Below are 24,506 nucleotides of genomic sequence, written 5' to 3'. Positions count from 1 at the left end.
TGTCCCTGAACTTCAGAGCAGATGCAGCCAATTAGGTTACTTTGTGTTGTTCTGTTCCTCTGGAAAAGTCACACACATACACTCTTTAAGCTGTCTGTACTACATCAGCAGTAATATATATCATATATACGCATACTGTGTATATAATATATATTTGCATACCTATTTCTTTTACCTCCATCTGGAATCATGTGATTTCATGCAACACACTTATCAGGAATCAAACCTACTCATTAGATCGCAGCTGGTGTAACTTCAGTATCAAATCTTTCATTATATAGTGATTCAGCGTTGCTCAGCATCGATCACCTCTGACTAGAATCCTCATCTTGCTCTTCTCGCAGTCCAGTTCACAGCTGTTGCCTCTGCCACCCTTTTTCAGCCACCTCCTTCGCCTAGTGTGTCCACGCGATGTTCAATGCTGAGACCTTATTTCTGTCAGCTTCTGAAGATAGCTCTGTGCTGCTGGCATCGAGAGAATAAACTGAACCGTCCTTTGACCTATTCGGTAGCAGCCGTATCCCATCAGTCCAAAAACTGTCGCTTTTATGACAAATTTGAAAATCTTACTTGAAGCTGATGGAGGAGGCACGCTGAGGCAAAAGATATAAAACAACGTTAATACCTGCATAGCTGAAAAGAACAGGCATCTTCGCATCAAAACACATCTTTTCTACCCTCTCCCCTTATAGTGCAAGAAACTTTGAAGCAACAGATGTCTCACGAACTAACAACCTACACTTTTTCATGTTAAAGGGCTACATCCAAATTAAGTACCAACACTAATAATGCTTTTTCCACTTATGATGCCACTTTTAATGACCAAATACCCTGACTTGCCCATCACTCTATCAAAATAACTAAGACAACATCAAGACTTCTTGAAGAATACTACAAGTTAGTATTGTTGGTTGAACTGCTTATAATATTACTATGCCTGTCTGCACAGAGGCAAAAATCAGAAGAAACCTATTTCTTCTACCTCCAACACCGAGGTCTAAGGACCAACACCGAGGTCGCGGGTTCGATTCCCGCTCGGTCCCCATGTGTTGCCAGGTCTAGTCGAGAGGTGGCGTCCCTGCCCAAAACAGGGAGGTTGGACTAGATGATTTCTAAGGTTCCTTCCAGCCTAGGCCATTCTATGATTCTATGATTCTAAGTCAGTACAGCCTGTAGGGTCAACTCGCTGTCACCCAGGACAACGGAGGAAAACAGAGCTTGGCTGTTCTGGATAACGTGTCAGGATTTGGTCTGGTTTGCACAGCCAGAAGGGCTAAGTCTGCAGCCAGGCTGACTCCTGCGCAGGTTTGGAGGGGTGTTTCAGTGAGCTGCACCCCTGGATGCCAGGCAGGTTTACGAGCCTGGCTGCTGCTGCTAGCCCGAGCATGTGGAGGCCAAGCCCCTACAGTACTCTCAGCCTCTGGAGCTCAGCAGAGGACACATGGACAAATCAGAGAGGCTTCGCAAGAAGCTGTCTCTGCTCTGGCAGGTGCTGCTGGCTTTGGGATCTTCACAGAGCCACCTGGAAGTCTCTGCACTGGCCACCTGGAACTGGGAGGGCAGAGGACAACAGGCACACCAGGTCTACCCTCACCTTCCAGCAGTCTCAGTAACTCGGTGTATGGAGCAAAAAGCTTAATTTTACTTTCAAAATAAAGCTGGCTTTGAAAGCTCAGCTACACACGCACCCTGCCCTGCACCTTCCCAAACAGGCTCTGCGGCACCTCGGCCAGCCCTGCACCCACAGCACGCCTGCACTGCGGCTCCGGACATCCTCTCACAGGGGATGGAGAGGTCTCTGCTTCAAAGTCACAAGTCCTCATTACTTTTAGAAAATGTTCCTAATGTATCCAGAAGCAATCAGTTATAGCAGTGCGAAAACATTATGGACACCCTCAAAGCAGGTTAGATGTGCTGAGATTAGGATACAGCTAGAGCGAGTTTAGATCCACATGCTCCCAACTAGGGCTAAGTTACTACTGGTAAGATTTTTCATATTAAGGGAAAATACAGGATGTTTTCAAAAACATACGCACTTAGAAAGCTTCTCTATTCTTCTCAATTCCAGCCCCTCAGTGAAACTAAAAAAATTCATAACAATGTGAAGCAAACAGTGAAGTCTGCTCAGAGTCAGGTTTGATGCATGAACTTAAAAACTGGAAGTCCAAGAAATATGCATGTTTCTATCCAGGTGACTTGCAAGATCACTGCTACTTGTAAAACTTAAATACCTGCATAAATCTTAAAAACCTCTCACTTCAGACAGGTGACAGCCACCAACACACAGAAATCCCCCCTAACTCTGCTCTGCAACTGCAGCACAACAGCATGAGGGGTAAAAGAGTTTAACAAGAAATGAGTCTCAGCTACAATCACCTTACAAATGCTGTTTGCTTCACACTGTTTTTTAGAAAGTCAAGTTAATGCAACAGGAATGTCTTACAAAAGATACTACTTAATTCTGGCACGGTAAAGACAATAAAATTAAAGAGCCTAAACTTTGATGAAAAAGCCCTTCTATATATATCTGAAGACACAGTCAAACTTTTGGCTATTCAGTTCAGTTACGTCAGTTATGCAACCAACATTAGCCATGCAATTATAAGGATTTGGGCAACCTCGTTTTGCAGGTTATTTGCAAGGGTGCAGAGGAATAGGACGTCTAGTTTGTGACTCCAGGTAAGGCTTGAAGAACTCAGAAATGGCTGGACAGGGCTTCCATACATCGCATTCTTGGACCCAGACACCAAAAGTCTAAGTCATTTTTTAGATGCCTAAATGCACTCTTTAGGCACAGTCTCTTCTGTTTTTCTGAGCCTCTGAAGAGATGGATGAGGTGCTTACATAAACAAAGTAAACATACGCCTCAGAGTGCCAATATCTGAAAGGGTCTGTTATCCTAAACCACCGCAGACCAGTACTACCAGATCATACTATAACCCATCCTATATTTCCAAAGGCCTGACCTTTGTGGCTTTATGGGATACACACAGAAGATTTTAGATCAATTCCTTCACATACATCTACGAGTTCGCTGATACATGGCTTAGATCAGCCCATATTTAGGTAAACACATTAAAACATGTTATTCCTTATATATACACACACACAGTTAAAAATAGGCTATGAACAACTGTGATACTAAGATTGCCAGAGCCAGCAGTGCCCTGACACAAGAAAAGTTTTGAATCCAATAGTTCATATTTACCTAAGCTAGACCAGAAGCCTGGGTTTGTTTTCACCGTCTTCTACAGCCCTCATCTGCATTCTCGTTTTACAAGCCTTAAATGTGGATCAATGAATTTTCCTTCTAGACAAGGGCATCTTCTCATCTCTACTTCCCTTGATATCCAACTATTTACTCTTTTCCTTTGATATTTTCTTTTCCTTTGCTGTAAGCACAATCTGCAAGCACTGCACAGCAAGTCAGTGAGCTGACAGGGCAGGGATGACAGTAGTGATGTTTCTTCAAGCTGTGACGAACAACCAAAAAAAAACCCCAAACCAACCAATTATTCCTGTCTTTCCGCAAGACAAGCTGTTATGTCAAGAGCCAGGAAAGGATGACTGTTACCTCATTATTTCCTGGATGTTTAAGTCAGAGTTCCAGTTCTTTTCAATTCCAGGTACATGACCCATCCCAACAACACCAACTACAACAGCTGGGATATATTTTCTAGGTTCATCTAAGAAAAAGAGATGGAGAAAAAAGGAACACATCAGTAAAAGAACTAATTTCAAGCTACAAATAAATAGGTGATGTATAAGATTACAAAACTGAATTTTTCAAGAGGTAGGGACTCTTCCTACTAGATATTAAAACTTTGTTACATGCTAGAATCACAGAAGTTAAGACTCATCTCACCTCCTTCCTCTTATGTTGAAAGTCTGAAAAAAAAGTCAGCTCAGTTTCTGGATTTTCAGGAAATGTTTGTTTCAGTAAATAGACCTGACCAGGGCTCATACTCCAGCCTCAGGGCGAGGTGCTCAGCAGACACAAGCTAATTTAATTTATTTCCTTCATGTTTCTTGTACTGCTTATCAGGGACAGCCCTGGTCTCCACCACTGAGGACAGTGGCAGCTCACACACATCTGAATTGTCACAAGACCTGTGCTAACAAGCAGAATGAACAATCTGAGAGCAGCACTCGAGACCACACCTGCCCATGTTTTACTGTTACAGACCTGGCTTCAGCAAGTAACAGCAAAACCTGCATCACTCACTTGCAGCAGCAGCAGGCCAGTTACATCACTGCCACACATGCCAGCTCTCGCCTGCACCTCCCATCTACCACCCACATTTCGCAACACCAAGTGGAAGTTTAAAATGTAGTTCCTGAAAGTTTTGTGGTTACCTCTCCCCTAGTGAAAAAATGGCACTGTGCCATGATAAAAATAATAAAGTAATAGTAATCAGGCTGCTTTCCTATGGGGAAAATTACACATAAATATAATTCATATATATATAATTTAAGTTCCACTGTCTTGCTTTAAATATACCTTGAACAATCAAGGGTGGATAAGAAAAAAAAAAAATTTAGAAGCCTCCCTGACGAAATGAAACGAAACTGTACTGAAAACCACAAGAACTATTAGACACACTTTCCAAAGTGTTTCTTTGGATTTGCCTTTTCTCAACCTGTTCTAGGGTTGCTCTAAATCAGAGCTGCAACTGCAGAGGTGGAGCACAGCGCCTCAGCAGGATGGGCTGTCCACAGCACGTCACACCTGCTCCAACCTCCACCTGGATGCTCCTGTCTGCTTCTGGGCAGGATTCAAAAATGACACCAGAAATGCTTAGAGCCCTGCCTGGAACATAAGTCCTGGAAGAATTTATTTTTTATTTTTTCTTTATTCTTTTTGCCTCTCATAAGCGTGAATGCATAGAACAGATTATATGTACATAATACAAATGCACATCTTGTGAACAAAACCGTGTCTTGTCTTGTCTCTTGTTAAGCAAAGGGACACGTGACTATCAGTCAGGCAGTCTCTCACATTGTCTTCTGTGGTCCCATGTTCTGTTTTAAGTCCTTTGGAATGCACATACACCCCTCCTAGTTTCACAGGCATTCACTAAACCAGCGATCCAGAGACTCAGCTTTTAAGAAGGTAGATTTAAAGGGAGGGGAAAAAATGGAGGGGGGAAAAAAAAAAAAAAAAGCATGGGAATCGCTAAACAACTCCTTCTGTGTCTCACGACTCAGCCAAGACAAAAAAAAAAAAAAAAACCTAAATTTTCAGGCTGCTCTTCAGATCAGGTCACTAAACGCATCCTTGCCTCTTCCAGCCACACCGACTGAGCCAGCAGGAAATACTCTGTGTTTGAGCAAACTTTATGAAGGCAGCACTGACCTACTTAATAGACAATGGAGATACATGAACACAAGTGCAACTCCCTCGCTATTTTTTCAAACTTTTTCTTTTTTTCAAACACAAGACAGTGCCGGAGGTCTTCACTGAAGCGATTACAAACAGTATCACCAATATAATACATCAAGTAAGAGGTAACCCATACCTCAGTAGGCTTATATATATAGGAAGGGCATTCAGATCCCAGAGTAGCAAAATATGTTCGAAGGCTACAGAAATGCAATAATTCCGTACGCTTCTACCTTGCTGAAGCATGTAGAGTCACATCTTTCAAGCAAGAACTGTGTTCCTGAGCAGTTAATGACGACAATGAATTTGGTGAGGTAAAAAGGTGGAAGAGAGACTGCAGCTAGGCTGCCCTGTGCTGTAACACCTGCTGGCCGCCTTTCGAAAAAGTTGTCAGGCTATTAGTATTTTCCAGTTTTAAAGAGCACAAGGAGAAAGGGATCACAATTTGGAGTCTACTGCTCTACAAAAATTATTTACTTCTAAAGGTGGTTGTAACAGAAGAGTAAGAGCCCTTTTCAATTTTTTAAGCACTGACTTGCAGCACCCATGACCAGAACATCTCAGATTTCCTGAGGGGAACTGAGCTTTGGAACTGAACAGAGAACACCCTGCTGATTATGATATCTGCAGTAAAACAATTACTTTCTGAAGCTCGAGGTAGTTCTGTCTGCTTTGCTGCTTGCTTCAGCATGTAGGTCAAGTAAATATCTCGTTCCGAGACAATCGTTCGATGAAGATCAGGAAATTCTCCGATCATTTCTGCCATCATCTGCTCCAGTAAATCCTTCTGTTTGCATTTCTCCACATCATCTTTACTGAAAGAAAGGTAAGTTTTCTCAGTACCTGTTATGCTTTTAAAGCCCAATACAGAAAAACCAATGAGTAAAAACAACTGGGTATTACACGTTACACTCTGCAGTTCTCCTCTTCAGAAGCCAAACAAACTCCCTAAACTTGTAGAACTGGACCCCTCACAATGCTTCTACAGTGAGAGAAACAGAGAGAAAGGGAGGTCTCTTGCCTTTAGGCAGTGCGACTGCATTTTCACCCTTCCCAATTTGAAAGCTGGCAACTCAACTGAGCAAAAAGGCTTCAAAGGAAACAGCTATTGTGGTGCCCCACTTTCAGTTTAAGAAGCTTAGAAGAGGCAACACAGAGCGCTCCCGAGGAAACGGATCGGATGGCTGAACACACGGAGGCTCTATTCAAGGAACAACAAAAAATAATAATAAAAAAAAAGCACACCATAAGGCACAGTCTGAGGGGATGGCAAGAGTTCTGCAGGTTCCCAGTGTCAGTCACAGGTCTGCAACAGGGAAGTCAAAGCTATAAATTAATTCCCTGAAGAACAGGACATGCTTTCTTTAGTTTCCAAAACTGAACGGACACTACAAATGTCAACAGGGACAAGCAGAAGCATTGCCAGCTTTCCACAAATCATAGAAAAGCTACCAGACTGTCACAGATTTGATGCAGAGTTGTTATTCCATTTTCTGTGGAATCTCATGCTGATTGCAGGGTGCACAACACCTCTCCTCCCCATCAACAACCTTCCAATTATAAACACCTTCCATTTTCAATCTGCACCCACATGTTATTTTTTTAAAAACAACATAAATCCATCAATTGTACAACAGAAATATGTCCAAGCTTCAGTAGGAAGGTAGTGTGCACATACCATTATTATCTTAACACGACATTTGAACCAAAATGTTCTTAGGATGGATAAAAGAACGGAAGAAGTTGCAGAGAAATATATCCTCCTACATACCCCAAAAGCCTGCAAATAGTTTCAAGCTGGTATTAGATCAGCAAAACTTACTTTGTGCATGAACTGTAGTTATTGGATTGAAAGAGGGTCAAACCCATTTTACAGATGAACACATCAGCAAGTATTTGCAGGAAGTGACAATTAAATAAATGCTAAAAACGGACAACAGAAGTTTGATTGACCAGACCACAGTTGGAGCCCTGGCCCAATTTTAAAAGCCTAGAAAAAATACCAAGGGTCACTCTGTGAGCTGTGGAGAGCTCTGGTCACAGGGTATGAGAAAGGCACCGAGATTCAGGCACCACGTGCACAGGAACCCCATTTCTGGCAAGGCTCCCACCACTTCGAGTCTCGTCACAGCAGCCTGAACTTAGGAGGGCAGCTGTGCACATGCTCTCACCCCGTTTAAGCAAGTTGCTGCACACCTGCTTGTGGAAGCAGGAAGCAAACTTGGCACATGGATGTCTCTGAAGGGCAGGGGAAGTCAAACTGAGCACAGAATAGCTATCTGAGAAACACCATCGAAAGGCAAAAGTTCTTAACAATGCCCCGTTATAAAGACAATCATCATTAAGAGCCCACACGTCCAGACTTTAAACATTTCCTAGTGTTCTAAAAATCTGCTCAGACATCAGCTGCAGTTCTCAAGCTGCCCTGATCCATATGTGACTTAGCACAGCAGGGCCAAGTCCTCTGGAAATCTTAAGGAGGTACAAGTCAAGAAACCAAGGCCCTACTCTCTTGCATTTACAATATCCACACACAGCAGTGGGAAAGATTTTATGTTCAGCATAAAAATAAAACACTAATGGTTTTCTTAAGTACACTAGGAATTCTCCAGCACTAAATCTTTCAGTTCACCTGGAAGTAATGTATCAAAAGACAATTAAAGAACTGGAACAAAAAGGGAAAGTCACCTTTCTTTTCAAAAACATACACTATTGCAGGGTAGTGGTGTATTCATCCTCTCTCTCCTAAGTTCAAGTTTCACCACATCAGGCTGGGTACCAAGGACTTCCAGCTTGTACTAAAGTCAAACTGAAGAATTGAACAATTCTCTCTGATAAAGCCATGGAATGCTTACTCATACCTGATTGGGTCAGACAAGAAGCAAAGGCCCCAAGCAAGTTTGACTTTTTGCCAGAAAGAAAGTGCAGCAATTGCTCTCTTAAATGTAACAGGGATGGGTCGGTCTCCAAGATGGAATTTACAGAAAGGTACTTTACTGGCCTGAAAGAGAAGATCCAAATCATCAGTCAACGTTTCATACTGCAGCACAGTGTATCCTCATGAGGAGGTTTTATCATGTTATGCAAAGTACCTTAAAAAAAAGAGCAAGCAGTGGCACACTTCAACATGATTTTGTCTCTGCAGTAAAAATCTCCAAAAATACTACTGCATGAAGGATACATCAGCTACAAGATGCAGTAGGTGTTACAGAAAAACATTAAGTTGTAATGACACCCTCTTGAGGTTACTTTTACCTAAGCAGAAAGCTCCTCCTTATGACTACTTCAGGTGAACAGATGGGGCTCAGAATCTCTGTGGGTCTGAATAAAGGCCAAGGTGAAGCAACTGTGGTCATTTTGCTTTTACCCAGGATTTGTCAGGATCACTATCCTAGCAGTTTCTCACGGTAAAATCTATTCAAGAAGGAGCTTGCAAAACAAGAACTGATGCCAGATACCACACAACAACACGTGGTTAGACTTTGCTGTAGCTTAGACTGACAAATTTCAGCACACAACTTCTAAAAAATTCTTTCCAATGCATACTTGTTAAAAAATTTCAAACAATCACTTTAGAACTGGACAGAACGAAAATATATATTTCTTTCCCCACTTAAAATATCTCACTCTGGTCTGGAATGCTCAGGAAAATAAGCCTTTAAACAGTTGTCTGTTTATTAAGGGTAAATACACCAAATTATTCCAGATTCTTTTAACAGCTCTGTTATCTCAGAGTTCCTTACTAGTACCTAATTTACATAAAAATAGCAAGATATATTCTGCAAGGTGGATAGATACAGCAAAAACAGTGCCTTAGTATTCCCAGACAAATAAAGAGTAGATGTGACACACAGTAGAAGTCCAGCTACTATTTACTTCCCAGTATCATCAAAACCAAGTTATTTAACAGGAATAAAAGAAATAAATTATTGATTAAATGAAAACAAACACCATCAGAAATACCATCAGGGAAAAGCCTTATCATTTGAAGCTTATTGTTGAGTTGCTTTCATGCCACTAAGGGCTACAAACCTCTGTGCTTTCAAGTACACTTTGAAGCTGAAGATTGTTACTACTTCACAGGCTTCAGCACAAGTATGGCAAGAGTACTCTTTTCTAGTCACTTACAAATGGTTTTATTTAGTTCAACTCTGGGAGCAAAAGGCCAATAATTTGACCTCAGAAAAACCATTTCGAGTTCGCACCTCTTTGAAAGCCTCCCTGAATTCTCCTCCTGGGGCCATTCCCAGCTGTTCTGTGATGTGAGCAGAAACCTTCAGAAGCAGCATTTGCATCAATCCAGACATGACTCCATTCTGGCAGAAGAGGGGAAAAAAAAGCCGTTAAAAAAAAAAAAAAAATCAAGCTGTGTGGATTTCTCAGAGGAATGCATTGTTCACAGTCATGAGAAAACATTAATTTAGTGAAGAAGCAGCACAGAAGGTACCCCTTGGAGCCAATTCACTGACCAATACAGCTTTTTATATCGGTTTCTATCAGTTGTGAAGTAGCTTTTCACTTTACCTTGTGTCCAAATTAATCTCCCTGTCAACAAAAATGTATGGCAGAGGTAAGAAAGGAGGACAGCCAGACTTACTTCAGTCTATATTTACTTCACCTGCTTGAAGAAAGTGTCTGAACAACTCGATGGTAAAACAGCTCATACCGCATATTTTATTTTTCTTGATCTATCCATTTACAATTAAAAAAAAGAAAAAAAAAGAAAATAGAGGACCACAAGAGTATATTCCATTGAACGTTCAGTGAATGCCACATTACAGAGATACTCAAAGGGAAATAGCTAGTAGTCTAATCATAAATACATCCACAATCCTGGGAAACACTAGGCTGGGGACTGGTTAACAGAAACACAAAGAATCTAATGTTGTGCAAGAAATTGTCGTGTATGACTTCAGCACCTAAGACCTTAGAGAAGATCTCAGAGTCCTGAGCTTGATTTGCTCCCACAAGCAGACTGAAGGCCTCTTCGTGCACAGTTTATTACTTTTTGAACTGAGACCCAAAATCAAGACTGTTCATTTTAAAAATAAAACAAAAAATCATATATATAGTTATGTAAAACAATAAGGGAAATTTTACAAAGAGAATGAAGAAAAAAATCTCAAATACATTCAGAGCTGTTCCTTCTGTCCAGCTCTGACTGTCTTCAGCCAGTTATTTTTACAGCTAAGATTCGGTGGCTGAGTGTCACCTGTCCCCATGCGCAACCTGCACCGTGATTACGCATTTTCTCCAATTTGGCATCAGTCCCTACCACTACCAAAAGGGACGTTTCCCTTTCCCTTGTCACAGGTTAGTTTCCTGCTATATCACCAGCTTCATACGACCGAAGATGAGGTTACACAGGATAGTTTGAGTTAATGTAACTGCCTGAAGTTACCAGAGGAAGGTCCTGGTCTCCATTCCTGGCTCTCAGGGTCATGTTCAGGTGACCCACCTTATGCCAGATCTGATGTTTGTGTCATCTCTCCAAAGCCCGCAGGCCCTTTCTGCAGTTATGTGGACTCGAGTCACTGAGAACCACAACTGCCAAAAGAGAGAGGCTATTCTCAAAGCCTATCGATTATCTGTTTTATCATGCTACAAACTAGCATATGTTGGGAAAAAAAACAAGGTGCTGGGCTCCTAGAGAGAGATGTGGAAGAAACAGGGCAGTGAGAAAACAAGTTTTCGGCATCCTTAACATCCAGTTCTAAAGCCTGGGGGACAAGGGTTACAAAAAGTTCATAAAAGATAACCACAAAGAAAAGAAAACTGGGATAATGCAGCCTGAGGTTATTTGCTGCCTGCTCTCTCCTCTGGGACTGATGTGTTTGAAGTTGCACTTTTGCACTGTGACAGAAAGATTCACCCTGCTGGCTAATGGTGGGGGGCACCTCTGAAGTGTGCCCGAGTTATTTGTGCTCCTAACCCGCATGAAACTCAGTTCCTGCCATATTTACGCAGCATCAAGGTCCAAACGGGTGACAAGCAGCCATATGTAGCAGAAACCAGCAGTAAACGGGCCAGTCAGACACTGCCAGGGGATAAAGAGCAAAATAAACGAAAAATGATGGAAGCAAAACCCTGATGAAGGTTATTATCAAGACCAGATTATTCAGTGTCAGATAAAGGAAAGCTGACCACAAAAGGACATAAAATCCTGAGTGTCCAGCAATAGTTTCACAGGTTAGAGGCAACAGTGCCCTATTTTTGGCTGGAATAGTTAATTCTTTTCCTAATAGCTGATATAGTGCTGTGTTTTGAATTTACTATGAGAATAATGTTGATAACACAATGATGCTTTAGTTGTTGTTAAGCAGCACTTATCCTAGGTTAAGGACTTTTCAGTTTCCCACGCTCAGCCAGCAAGCAGGTGCAAAGAAGCTGGGAGGGAGCAGGGCCAGGACTGCTGACCCAAACTAGTCAAAGGGATATTCCACACCACAGAACGTCATGCTCGGGGTATAAACTGGGGGCAGCTGGCCAGGAGGGGCAAACTGCTGCTCAACTCTAACTCAGCTGAAACCAGGACAGGTACAAGATAAGAGTTTTTTCACTGGCCAGAAGCATTAAAAAAATCCCAGACACTGTAATATATCCTATACAGGTAGCTTCAGCCTAAAGGAATAGGTTAAAAAAAAAAAAAAAAAAAAGAAAAAAGAAAAGTGAGGTTGAGCTAAGATTTTACAGCCACCAGTCTGCTTTCTCTTCTGTCCCAAAAATAAGGTTTCTTAACTCCTCCTCTGTGTCAGTCATACAGCCACACAGGGACATTATGCAGCTAAAAAGCAAGCCCTGTTCAGATTGCTGTGCCAGGGGAGAAGACACAAGATAAAACCTGTCTTCCCAGTTTGGTTTATGCCAACTGTTACTCAGCATCCTCAGGCAATCAGCATTTGAGCCAGACACCAGTCTGCACTGTGTTGCTTTGTTTAACGGAAAGCCAACAGGTAGTTCTCTGCAAACAACTGTACAGGCTATGAAATTCAGGGAGGGGCTGGAAGAAGGCTGTACCAGAATTAGTTTGGTCAACAAGACCAGGGCAGTGACTGTCCCCCTGTACTCAGCACTGGTGAGGCTGTACCTGGAATCCTGTGTTGAGCTCTGAGTCCTTCAAGACAAGAAGGACACTGAGGTGCTGGAGCGTGTCCAGAGAACGGCAACAAAGCTGGTGAAGGAGCTCAAGAACAAGTCTGACACGGAGCAACCGACAGAAGTGGTGATGTTCAGCCTGGAGAAAAGGAGGCTCAGGAGAGACCTTATTGCTCTCTACAACTACCTGAAAGGAGGCTGTAGAGAGGCAGGAGTTGGTCTCTTCTCCCAGGTAGGTAGTGACAGGACAAGAGGAAATGGCCTCAAGTTGCACCAGGGGAGGTTTAGGTTGGATATTAGGAGGAATTTCTTCACTGAAAGGGTCGTCGGGCACTGGGACACGCTGCCCAGAGAGGCAGTCGAGTCACCATCCCCAGAGGTGTTTAAGACATGTTGATGCCGTACTCAGGGACATGGCTTAGCAGCTAACTTGGTAGGGCGGGGCTGATGGCTGGACTCAGTCTTAGAGCTCTTTTCCAACCAAAACTATTCTATGATTCTATGAAAACAAAGATACTATAATTTAGCATGAGATAGTTGGACTATTTTTCCCCGTATCAGCCATGCTGCTACTGAATCAAAGGGGGAAGGTTGAGACTATAGAGAGAGAAACATTATTTAAAAGGCATAACGTCCAAATTTTATTATTTGCATTATCCCTGGTGACAAGGGAAACTTAAGGTTGAGCTGTAACTATAAGAAGGATCTTTGTATTATTCTTTGGCTTTAGAGTCAGAGCCTTGTGTTTCCTACTGTCCGCACACAAGATCACTTCAAGCCCTGGTAGGAAATGCTAATTATGAAGCTGCCAATATGAATTTACATCAGAGAGAAACAGAGAAAATAAATCTGCTATTTTATTTTCATCACCCTTTTTCTCTTAACAGAGAAGCACTGCAAACACTGTTGCATTTAGCTTTGACATTACAAAAAAAAAAAAGGCTTCTGTGCCTATTTCCTAGGTCAGAGGACCACCAGCTACGCTGCTCCGTTGTTGTGAACATGCATTTTTTTTGGCTACATGCATCAGCACAATCCACCTTACCTAAAATAAACAGATGGATGCAGTAATACACGCAATATGCAAGTGTTTTGCAATGTTCTTCCCTTTGATAGGACATAAAGAAAGAAAACAGGAAGGACACACTATTGCCTAACTCTGATGAGTCAGAAAGGCTGCACCAGGACCCTACACGCGCGCACACGCACAGGCACACACGCACACGCACACACACACGCAGACCAGCCCCCAGTCACTGCAAGCACTTCTTCATGGAGGCAGATGGTATTTTTGAGGGGTCCAATCCTGGAATTTTCCCAATTACACTAATAAACCAATTCCAATATGTAATTACCGCACAAACACAATAACCATCTATGAATTTATTCATTCAGCTGGACACCAGACGCTCTTTTTACTGTTAACCACATACTGTCGTTCCAGTCCTGCCATTTTTAAATCAGCTTTGTGCTGTTTCACCCTGCTTAGCTTAAAATGACTTAAATATAAGCTAACTGGGTGAAACCAAGAAAATACAGGACAATGTTTTGCACACACAGCCCAGACAGTGTCAGACTGCCAGAGTAGTGATAAATTGAATAGAATCCCACACTTTTCAACCCAGATTTTTCAAAAACCTCCCTCAAGGCCTCCTGTCAATTAGAACCTACTCAAAAGACAAAGAGATGAGAACTAAAACCAAAAAGAGCAACACACTAGGGTGAAGGAATGCAGACAATACAAAATGACAGGCAATAAAGATTGCAGGAATAATAATCGTATTTAAATATATCACCAGGGCATTACAATTACAAAGTTAAACTTGTGCCCTGCAAATGAAGCAACTGTTAAACCCAGGAGGATTCCTGATGAGGTCAACAACTGGCCAAACAATCCTGTTGCAGAAGAGAGGCCCTCAGTGCTCCAGCTAAAAAAAGAAACCAACCAAACCTAACTTTGCCCACTGCAATGGCACTCTCACCTAGGTGAACAGTATTAGGTTCTCAGCCAGTGGGAACATTGATTTTGGTTCAAACTTGACAAATTGCTCTTAACACAAACCTCGAATTCTCACCGTGGGAGTCATACCTGCTTTATAGCTTGTTGAAGTTTTTCCAGATTTATTTCTTTGGCTTCTTTTAGTAATGTCTTTTCATCCATTTTTAACATAGAAACTCTGTACTGGCATAATTCCACCACAACTACATCAGGCTGCACTTCTTGTATTGTCTGAAAGAGACAGATTTATTTACAACAGTTTAGGAAGGATTAAACAGAAATGCAGTCAGTATCAATACTTTCATGAGAAAAGGGACTTTAAAAAAAAAAAAAAAAAGCAGATTCTGGCAATCATTTCCAATTAAAAGAACAGTGAAAGAGTAAATAAGACTTCTCCAAATAGCTATGTATTGGGAAAAAATTAAGGAAGATGACAACAAGATGTTTTAGTTACTGGTTGTTTTGGGACAGGAAGAAGTAGAACACATTGTGTGGAGGGAAGAAAAACTTAGCGTTAAACTTTCCACATTCACAAAGTTCCTCTGACTATGCTCAGTGATCACTTGCAATTCCAGTTAGAATAACCTGTGTATGAATGAGGGTTGATGATTCTGGCCCAAGATTTCTCCCCCTCTAGCTGCTGGAGAATAAAGCCACTATGAACCGTACACTTGGCATGAGGTACAATATGAAACGGTTCCTACTTTCACTAGAGCTTTGGACCTATTTGCATCTTTGGAATGGAATCCAAGTTTGGGTCTGCATGGTTTTACAGCTTTGTACTATACACCCCAAGCACAAAGAAGCCATAAACTGCAGTTTCTGTTTTAGGCTTTGCATCTTCTCAGCACATCCCCATCACAGTTAGTATGCAACACCCACAGTACTCACTGTGGGTGTGACAAGATGCTGAATCGTGACAGGCAACATAAGCTTCCCTCGTGATACTTCTACTTTTAACACTGGCACTTGATCTGGATTTGTTGTCTATGGACAAATTAAAATATCTGCGATGGAAGAGCAACGCACCACATAAAAACACTGTGAAGATAAGATGTTTGCCTCCTAGCTGATCCCATGGTGCTGTTAGTCCTCTGACAGCTAACAAGAAAAAAACAAACCCCAAAACACAAAAATAAGTCTGGAATTTCGTTGGGTTAAAGCACAGAACCAAGGCAGAGAGTTGGACTTCGTTCTACTTAAAGCTAAGCTGACAACATTATAAACATGCTGCTGAAAGCCTCCCACTTGGTATTTACCTTCACTACATCCTTTTTGCTGCTGTCACTGAAGTGGGCTGTTCCAACCACATATACTTTAGAGCCATCCTCAGTGCCAAGCTCAGTCACAGTGCTTGGTAAAGTAGGCTTTTTCTGCCTCTTCTTCATCTTCATCTCCAGGAGAATTTTAAATGCATCTGCATCAGCTACAAATTTAGAGAAAAATAGAAAAAAAAGCACACATGACTATAAAACGCAGGCGAGTAAAACAGAAAATAAAATGTCACCACTGAACAGCAGAGTGGAGCTAAAAGGCCACTGATTTACCACTGTAATCTTACATTCAGTTCTGAGGCTACATCATTGAGAGTGCCACCACTGGAGAGGCTGCCTCCAAGCATGGGTCTCAGTCCAGGTTTCCTACCCTGTGGACACTGGGACAGGTTGTCCACGCAGTTTTGAGAGAAGCTGTGTGGCAAGTGAGGTGGACAGAGAAGCAAAGAATACTTAGAAAAGGCACACACTAAATTGAGGGGGGAAAAAAATAAATAAAAAAGCGCATTTCTTAAATTTTAGAATAAAACCCTTCCCATTTGGGATTTTATCTGTATAAACAGTAACAACACGTACCCTGGTACAAGTATGTTGGTAAAGTCACCTGCATGTACCGGCACATACAGGATATCTGAAGCACCAATCCCAGCCTTTTCTGTCATTAACACAGCAGGGATCAGTACATAACTGAAAATTAAACCTTAAGAAGTAGTCAGATCAGGAAACCAATCATTCTTTCCTAGTTTCAACAACAAACTACTTATGACCAAAATGGTACCATGTCAGTTTAGCCCATTTATGTCAAGCTTGCCATGGAAAATAGGAAGATCTATCAGTTCCCATTACAGTCACTTGTGAAATATCAGAAAGCCTCCTTAACTGAGATAGAGACTCCAGTTTTACATCAATGGGAAACACAGTAACTTTGAATAAGTCATCTTTAAGCTGTAATGCACATTAGAGGGGAGGAAAAAAAAAAAAAAAGCATCAAGTCAGAAAGCAGAGTTTTGTTTCCAACCAACTCTCTTTCTCTGGCAAACTGCTGCACAAGTTAGCAGAGGTCTCAAGTGGTCCAGAAGCCTGGAATAGGATCATAATCCCAGAGGAAAAAAAAAAAAAAAGTTAGCAAACAGTCTGCAGGCTGGATATCAAAGATTCAGATAAATTACAGCCTCCTATCGCACATTAACTTGTTTCACAAGTCTGTTTTAACTGTGTGGATCTGTTCCACAAATACTTATTATCTCAAGACTTTATGTCACAAAAACCCCAAAACAAAAGCCACCCTCCAACATCCTTCTCAGTTAGCATTTTAGCAGCCTACTGCTTTATGCTCAAAACAGCACAGTCTGATCTAAAACCGTGTTGCCAAAAACAGATGGTGATGCTAAGGAGGGGGCAGGGAAAACACGACTGCAAAAGGAAGAAAAGGTAGGGCACTCTCAGTCACAGAAACATAAAAGCAGCCATAGTAGACGGAGTAAAATCTACCTATAGTCTCCACACCATGGTAAAAAGCAGGTATCTAAGGAAGAATATAAGAAATGAAGTGTGAATGATACCTCCTCAAACACTCTCCTAGCCTAAATGCATTTATGACTCAGATTGCCCCAGATGAGAGTGGTTTCTACATATTCAGTAACCCTTAAAGGATTTAACTTCTAATTTTTCAAGTCTTTACCTCACATATATACTCAGAACTGGACTGAATAAGGTTTCATGTGAAGAAAAACTGCTATAAAAGTATAGTAATAGATGTTAGCATTAAAGGACATAATCAAAGAAAACATTCTCAGGAGCAGCTATGTTTTTTATTAAACCAACTTTTATATCTGGAGAAAAAAAAACAACATAAAAAATTAATCTGCTTCTTTAGGTCTGAATGCTTTTCCCATAGCTTTAGTCAAGGCTTTGTTTGCTCCCATGATTGTTATTTCTGAAAGCTGCGATCCCTAGGGACTATTCAGCAACTTCAGCATTATAGTAATGTTGCTGTTACCCACCCATTTGCCCTAAGGTGGTTCAGAACCTATTATCTGCCAGAAAGCACAACCTGAATGTTCTTATTGTTCAAAACGAGCATTGTATACATTAACATCAGAACAGTGTATCAACGAACACAGAGCACTAAGAAGCCTGTTTTCTCCTGAGAAATAAAGTGTCTGCCATTACGTGATCCTTATCACTAAAAAAGTAAGGATTGATACTCTTCCTGGGCTTCATAGGACAGTTTTGGCTGGAATACTTCTATTCCCACATGCTGCAGGCTTGGCCTTCAAATCAAAACATTATCATGCTAGCACAGGCAAAGTATTCCACCTGGGATAACTGATTCGACATCCCCACACTAGATGCCAGAAAGCCGAAGCAAACACGTACTTACACATCTTCGGGTTTCAAGAGCAGTGACCACACTTAAAACAATAGCTGAGTATATCTATTAAATCAAAACCCATCTACTTTCTTTTGAAAGCACGGGAGCAGCAAACTGACAGTTCCGAATTTGGTTTAAGCAACTGGGCCTTTCTCCAGATCACAAACAGGTTAAGCCAGATATGACGTCATTCGCATCTCCCGTTTGTGCTAATGGCCACATCCTTGTGAGGTCAGGAAAAGGCACGGATGTTCAGCTCAATATACTTTCATCATGACACACCCTCCCCAGTCCAACCAGAAACATACAGATATTCTGCGATACACTCGACGGTTCCTTTGGGCCATCTTCTGGTGCATCTGAGGAGGGCATTGGATCTGCAGCAGCCTGTATGAAACAAATTCAAAAGGAGGCTGGGAATTATAATGAAATGTTTTAATACATCTTTCCCCTTGTGAGTCTGCTCAATTTGAACCTACATATAATATTCATGCAAGTAAATAATTTAAGCAGTGCTAACAGTTAATGTCTGCAGTTTTACAGATGTTTCTCCTACCTAGATGAGTATGCGGAAGAACATATTTAAAAATATTTCACTTAAAAAAAAAATAATATTTATATCTGACATGGAGTTTAAAAAAAGAAAAGATTCTAGAATAAGAACAAAATTACAGCACCTCTACTATAGCATTTTCCGTGTTGGAAACTAAAATGTGCACTGATTATTGTAATACCGTTGCCACTTGTGAGATGCCGTACTTAACTACCAGTCAGCATCAGTCTGTCTGGAGCCTGACAAAATTAATCAGCTCTCACAAGAATACACATGCCCATTCAAGAAGAGTCTGCTCAGGTATTTCATCCAATTGGATTAAGTGTAAGGTAATTACACAACATACGCACCCAACCTTGTATGTTTATGTGTATGCTGACTTCATATACATCAGAAATCAAAGCCAAAAAGGATGAAAAGCATCTGCATAGTTTTGTTCTCTAAAGCATGAGAACGTAATTGATTTCAAGATTCCTCAAAGCCTGCCTTTTAAATATTATCACTCTAAGTATACAAGGTGGGTCTTCCGATGACAAAACCTTTTGCATTTTTAACTAACAGGCAAGGTTTAAAACCTGTGCACAGAATTCAGACAACACCAGTTATTCAGCCTATGTCATCCAAGCCAGAGAGGTGGAGTTAGTGCAGAAAAGACAGACTAAAGAATTGGGGAGAGCTCACCTATAAACTATCTTTATGCATCTACATTAATTCAAAGTTGAATCAGGATGATCACTGGGAGAATGTGGAATTCTTGAGCAACATTAAGAAGTTAGACAGGATGTGAATCCATGATCATTCAAGTACCTTTCAAATGAAAGGCAGGATTAATGTGTCAGCAAGCAGGTAGCCAAGCCCTCCTGAAGGATGTCAGTTTTTCAGCCAGTATGACTGGTTTATTTACCTTGTACTTAATCTGGTAATATTTAAAACAGGACTGTACAAAGCATATCTAATTGTTAAGAGCATTCAGGAAGAGTAATCAATTTCTCCTTGCATTCCATTATGCAGTAATTTTCAGATAATAAATCTTGGGTGTCTTACCCTTGCCCCACTGATAGTAAGGCAAAATTTAGCATGCATTTTGTGGAGTAAGACCGAAAGTAGAACAGCTTTCCAGTGCAAAGTTTAAAACTTTCACAGCAACATATTCTTTCATTACAAAGCAAAAGTCATTGACAACTGCAAACTGCAATTACATAGCAAATTGTAATTACATTCACAAATCTAATTTAGCACCAGCTCAGCTTTTGATCACAACATATGGCTTGACTCTACTACTTGCATTCAGAGCTCTAGTCACAAAAATATTTTGGAAAAACGTATCCATCTGTAACATATGGAATTAATCCTGTCACTTATGCTGGCTTTGTCATCATAACAACATCACAACGTTGCAGCTGAAAAAGCACTAAGCACCACATTAAGAGTCTGCCGTTCCTTTTTTTCCACTCCCCACTAATAGGACACAGGAACTGACATTTTTGTATCTCCCATGAAAAAAAGTTCCCAAGCTTCACCTATTATACCAGAAAAAGGTTTTGAGATATGTAGATATGAAAGGAGAAGAAAAGGAACAAAAAGGGTAGAGAAAACCACCTCAGCTTACTTGGGCAAGGTACTTAACACCCGTACAGGGAGATCACTTGTATATAATCAATTTTTTGTAACTTACAAAACATTTTTCCTCCTAAAGGTTTAAGCTCATAGTTTAGACTATTTTCTGCAATTCCTCACTTTGTAAATTAAGTATATTAAGTATGTTTAGTTAAGTAAATTAATACAGAAGGCACTTTCTAGCTATTGCAATTAGAGGGAAAAGGACCGTGACAAGAACCACCTAAACATGGCCAAAAAATAGCACTCAGGCCCCCACCTTGCTGTTTTAAAAGGGGTCTCACACTGGCAGTCTCAACCCTCTCCCTCTGACTTTCCAGACCTTCCCCAAGGATTAGTGAAAGAACCTGGCTGATACAGAGTCTTGACCTTCCCTGTGATTCTACCAAGAAACAAGCTTCAGCTCCAAGCCCTACCTCAGGCTGTTGCTCCTCTTGCATCCCTGCACCGTAGGCTTATTTTCACCAACCACACAAGAACGGCAAGAACTAAAAGGAATGGAAGAGAATACAAAATTAATGTCAGAACTCAGAATATTTCCTTAAGAACTGGGGAAGGCGAAGGGGGGGGGGAACCAACAAACACGTAGGCGTGTCTACAATCTTTAATAAAACCTAAAGTAACAAAAGCAGCAGACTCAAGATGTAAAAAATGTCACCTTTTCAACTCTGCTGATCCCCAAGCAACAACCAAAAAAATCCCAACTACTACTCCCCTGCCCCACTAGCAGGGTAAAACTAGCCTCTTTCAGTCTGGTCCTGGAGTTGTCTTTAAATTCAGGGCCTAGTGCTGTTCTCACACACACTGAGAATATCTTGCTGAAGAGTGGATTTCACAGGGACTCAGAATTTGGTGTTGTTCTGTTGGGTTTTTTTATTTGACCTGCACAATCTTTGGACAAAGAACAGTTTTCTGTTCAGGGTGGTTCCCAGTTCCACCACAGCGAGGATCCAGCCTCTGCCCAGAACCCACAGCACAACACCATGATGGTCAGACGAGGGACTGGGCACCCACATTTTCTGCCATGGCTTCTTTCTAGGAGATGTTGTTCTCAGGTGCTTAGGTCCGCTCAAGATCCACTGAATGTGATTTTTTTCCCCACACAGAAGACTTGTTTCTGGATATATTTCTTTATTTTTCCTTAGAACATGACCAGGAACTCTGGTTATTCAGTCAACTTTATGAAAATTCTTACAACTAGTTGTGAATAGCAAAATAAAACTCAACTGAACTCCTGAGGAAATCTGTGCATGTTCAAACTCTTGCTCCGTGTGAGTGACAGAAGGGACAACACTAGAGTATGGACAAGGCTGGATACTTGTCTAGCCAGCATCCTCATTAACAACACAAGAGAAAGTACATATATTCTGGGAACTAGTCAAATACCTCGGACTCCAGGCTGACCTAGCTCATCCACATTGTAAAGTCATCATCTCGGTGCATCTACACATCCGCAGAAGATATCTGCATCCCACAATACTTGAAATACTAATCCTGAAACCTCTGAGAGAAGGCTGAACATACCTCATTCTTAGACAGGCAAGGAACTGACACATGGGAACCTGTACACGCTTCCTCCCACTACATCCCACAGTGAGAAAAGGTACCAATTCAGATCAAATCCTGGCAAGCATCTGGGCAACTTCAATCCAAGCATTTCCAAATTTCTTAAGAGTTTCTTTTTTTTTCAACCTTGTGTTTCTGATTTTTTTAAAATGAAGTTCAGCTTCCTAAAGATTTCTTTCCTTCTTTCTTTCGTTTGAAATTAGGGAACAAGGCAGAGTTCATTTGATGGTGCTTGCTAAGCCAAAGGTGAAATTTTAAACTTGGCAAGGAGGTAAGAGCCTCGGAGTCACTCAGAGATGCAATACACAGCATTGCTCCTCCAGGAAAAAAATAAATACAGAAGATTACAGGCCATAGTGCGTGTGAAAAAGAGGAGGTCTGCAGAACCTGTCAGAGAACAGATGCGAATTCACCCCCAAGTTATAAAGCCATAGGCAAAAGACGCTGGTCAGACAATTAAGTTCCATAATACATGATGCCACAACATCCCATAACCTCACATTCTTTTACTTACCATGGGATTTGGCAGGAACATGTGAAACCAATCAAAACCCTCTCCTACAGCTACTTCAAAGGCCTGTATGACGCCCTCAGGAGATAAATCGTATACTGATATGACCACACATTTCTTTCCTCAAACAGGAAGAGGCAGCTTCTAGGCACTCATAAAGATCAGAGATTAGAAAATTTCTGTTCTTTTATCTGCCAAGAATCTGGGATTCGTTCCTCTTCCGAGTGCCACCAGGAAAATTCCTGGAGCCAGAAGAAACAAGTCATCTGATCTGGCTCCTTATTATCCAGCAAGACGGAGTTTTGCCTCTGGAATTTTCTTGAATACATGACCGAATCTCCAAGTCAATCCCTAATTCAATTTTTTAATTGAATTCAAAAACCTTTTTTCCCCAGCAAGTGGAATTCTTGTGCTTGTTTCATCTTTGCTAGCCCTGGGGCCCTGCCATTCACTGGGTGATTGAAAACTATGTATGCACGTATGAACAAATGAAGCCTTCTCCCCAACTCTTAAGATACCCAGGAAACCGAACAGGAATTTGAGACCACTCAATGAACCACAAGTCTAAAATTTAGCCATTACCTATCTCACCTGGTAGGCACCTATTTCCTTTCAAGGTCTCGTTGTCCTGACAGCACACACGCGACAGCACTGCAGAAAAGTTTTTCCACAGGAAGATTTCTCCCCTATACTAGAGGTTATTCTCTTCCCTCTCAACACAAGTTCAGAAAGGAATGCACAGGTAAGTGCAACATCCTCTAGCAATGGTTATCCTGTACAGAGGCTGACAAAAGCAGAGCGAGAAAGACCTTGCTGCCATGCCATTTTCACATCAGTCCTCCAGCTTTCCTAACATAAAACAGCTTCAGCAGAGCTTCCCCTCCGCGTGAAATCTGCTCATGAACCACTGGCTCATTTTTCATACTGGGTAGTCTCAGCTGACCAAAGTGTTTCGGTTCCAGCTGAATATTTAGGTACCTGAAACTCCCTTAGCTCACAGTTTTGAGGAAAAAAGAGGTACGCTCACAAGTCTGGGGTTCTAGCAAAGCAAGTTACAGACACTAAAACATCAGCTGCTGCAATTTCTCATTTCATTTCAACTAAGTAGTTCAACAGGAAAATTCAAGCACAGAGGATGGACAGGCAGTTTGTTAAGGTATCCTCCTATAGCAGGGCTGAATCTCTTCCTTTATTATCTTGTTTAAATTTGCTTCCTTCAGACAGTGATTCAACTGAATCAATAAAAAAGCTTTTTAAAAAACTCTCACGATCCTACCTATAAAACCACCTAGTCAGCTACTCTTTAAAAAGAAGATTTTTATTGAATGCTTTCTTCCTTCTGAGCAATACAGGAATTTGAAAGCAGCATTTGCTTTCTTCAAGATGTTGACATTGCAAGAGGGAGATAAAGTTCTCTGTAGTCTTTTAATTGCTCTGTATCTTCTATGCACTGCACGCACATCAGTGTAATTAGTAAGAAACTAGGAGCCACTAAACTATCAAAATTTGTTTCACTTTTTATTGAAAGGGAAAGCCAAAAATTTTTATTTTTGATTCCCCTCCACATCTAAACACATGTATTACTGCTTTCAGTAGCTACAGTATTCACTAGCATGGCAGAAGATATCTGCATTTCTCAGTACACGTTGCATTAACCCTGCAGCCTCTGAGATGGGATTATATGCACTTCCCTGTTTTACAAACAAGGAACGAAGGCATATGAATACTTAAATACCTGTACAAACCCGATCTTTGGTATCTAAACAAGTAGCCAGGAGGTTGCTGGAACTTTCAAAGTATTTCAATTTTGCAATGTGATTTTTTTCTTTGGTTTTAATCACTGGCCCTGTGGAAGAAGATCTGCCCACATCCCATCGGAGAGCACTTCCTCACAGAAACACACGACATCACTCACCTTTGTCCCTCCGGAGTCACTGTGGGAAAGACAAGAGACAGGCTAAGAACTGCATCTGATTCAAGAGCCAGCTGTCAGACAACAAAGTGGGCACTCTCCAGCAAGAGTACAGCACAAGGCACACAAGGCCACGCCAGAATCAAGCTGTAACCAAGCCAGAACTAACCTGTGCTGGACATAAGCCACAGGCACACACAAATGACCATTCCAATGAACAGC

At 41.3% G+C, this 24,506-nt stretch overlaps 1 protein-coding gene across 1 annotated transcript; it reads right to left on the bottom strand.

Moving 5' to 3' along the window:
• Positions 1–245: 245 nt before the first annotated feature.
• Positions 246–20,735, bottom strand: TRABD (TraB domain containing). Its single transcript, XM_009872244.1, has 9 exons — positions 20,712–20,735; positions 18,434–18,512; positions 15,737–15,903; positions 14,568–14,708; positions 9,589–9,699; positions 8,245–8,384; positions 6,026–6,198; positions 3,575–3,686; positions 246–593 (listed from the first exon to the last, which is right to left on the bottom strand). Exons 1-9 carry the CDS (start codon positions 20,733–20,735, stop codon positions 416–418), a joined length of 1,125 nt encoding a protein of 374 aa, XP_009870546.1. The 3' UTR covers positions 246–415.
• Positions 20,736–24,506: the final 3,771 nt, after the last annotated feature.

Source organism: Apaloderma vittatum, unplaced genomic scaffold (genome assembly GCF_000703405.1).
Source record: "Apaloderma vittatum isolate BGI_N311 unplaced genomic scaffold, ASM70340v1 scaffold27156, whole genome shotgun sequence".
NCBI lineage: Eukaryota > Metazoa > Chordata > Aves > Trogoniformes > Trogonidae > Apaloderma > Apaloderma vittatum.
Note: the sequence above shows the minus strand (reverse complement) of the source record. Positions and strands in the feature narration are given on the sequence as shown.

Bases quoted from the DNA above. Each gene is read 5' to 3' on its own strand.
- TRABD (XM_009872244.1), bottom strand. From the start codon at position 20,735: ATGCAAGAGGAGCAACAGCCTGAG. The intron at 15,904-18,433 runs GTATGTTTCTGG...CTAAATTTGTAG, and splicing joins GAGTGTATCGCAGAATATCT to CTGATGCAGATGCATTTAAA. The intron at 3,687-6,025 runs GTAATTGTTTTA...TCTTTTTCTTAG, and splicing joins ACTACCTCGAGCTTCAGAAA to ATGAACCTAGAAAATATATC.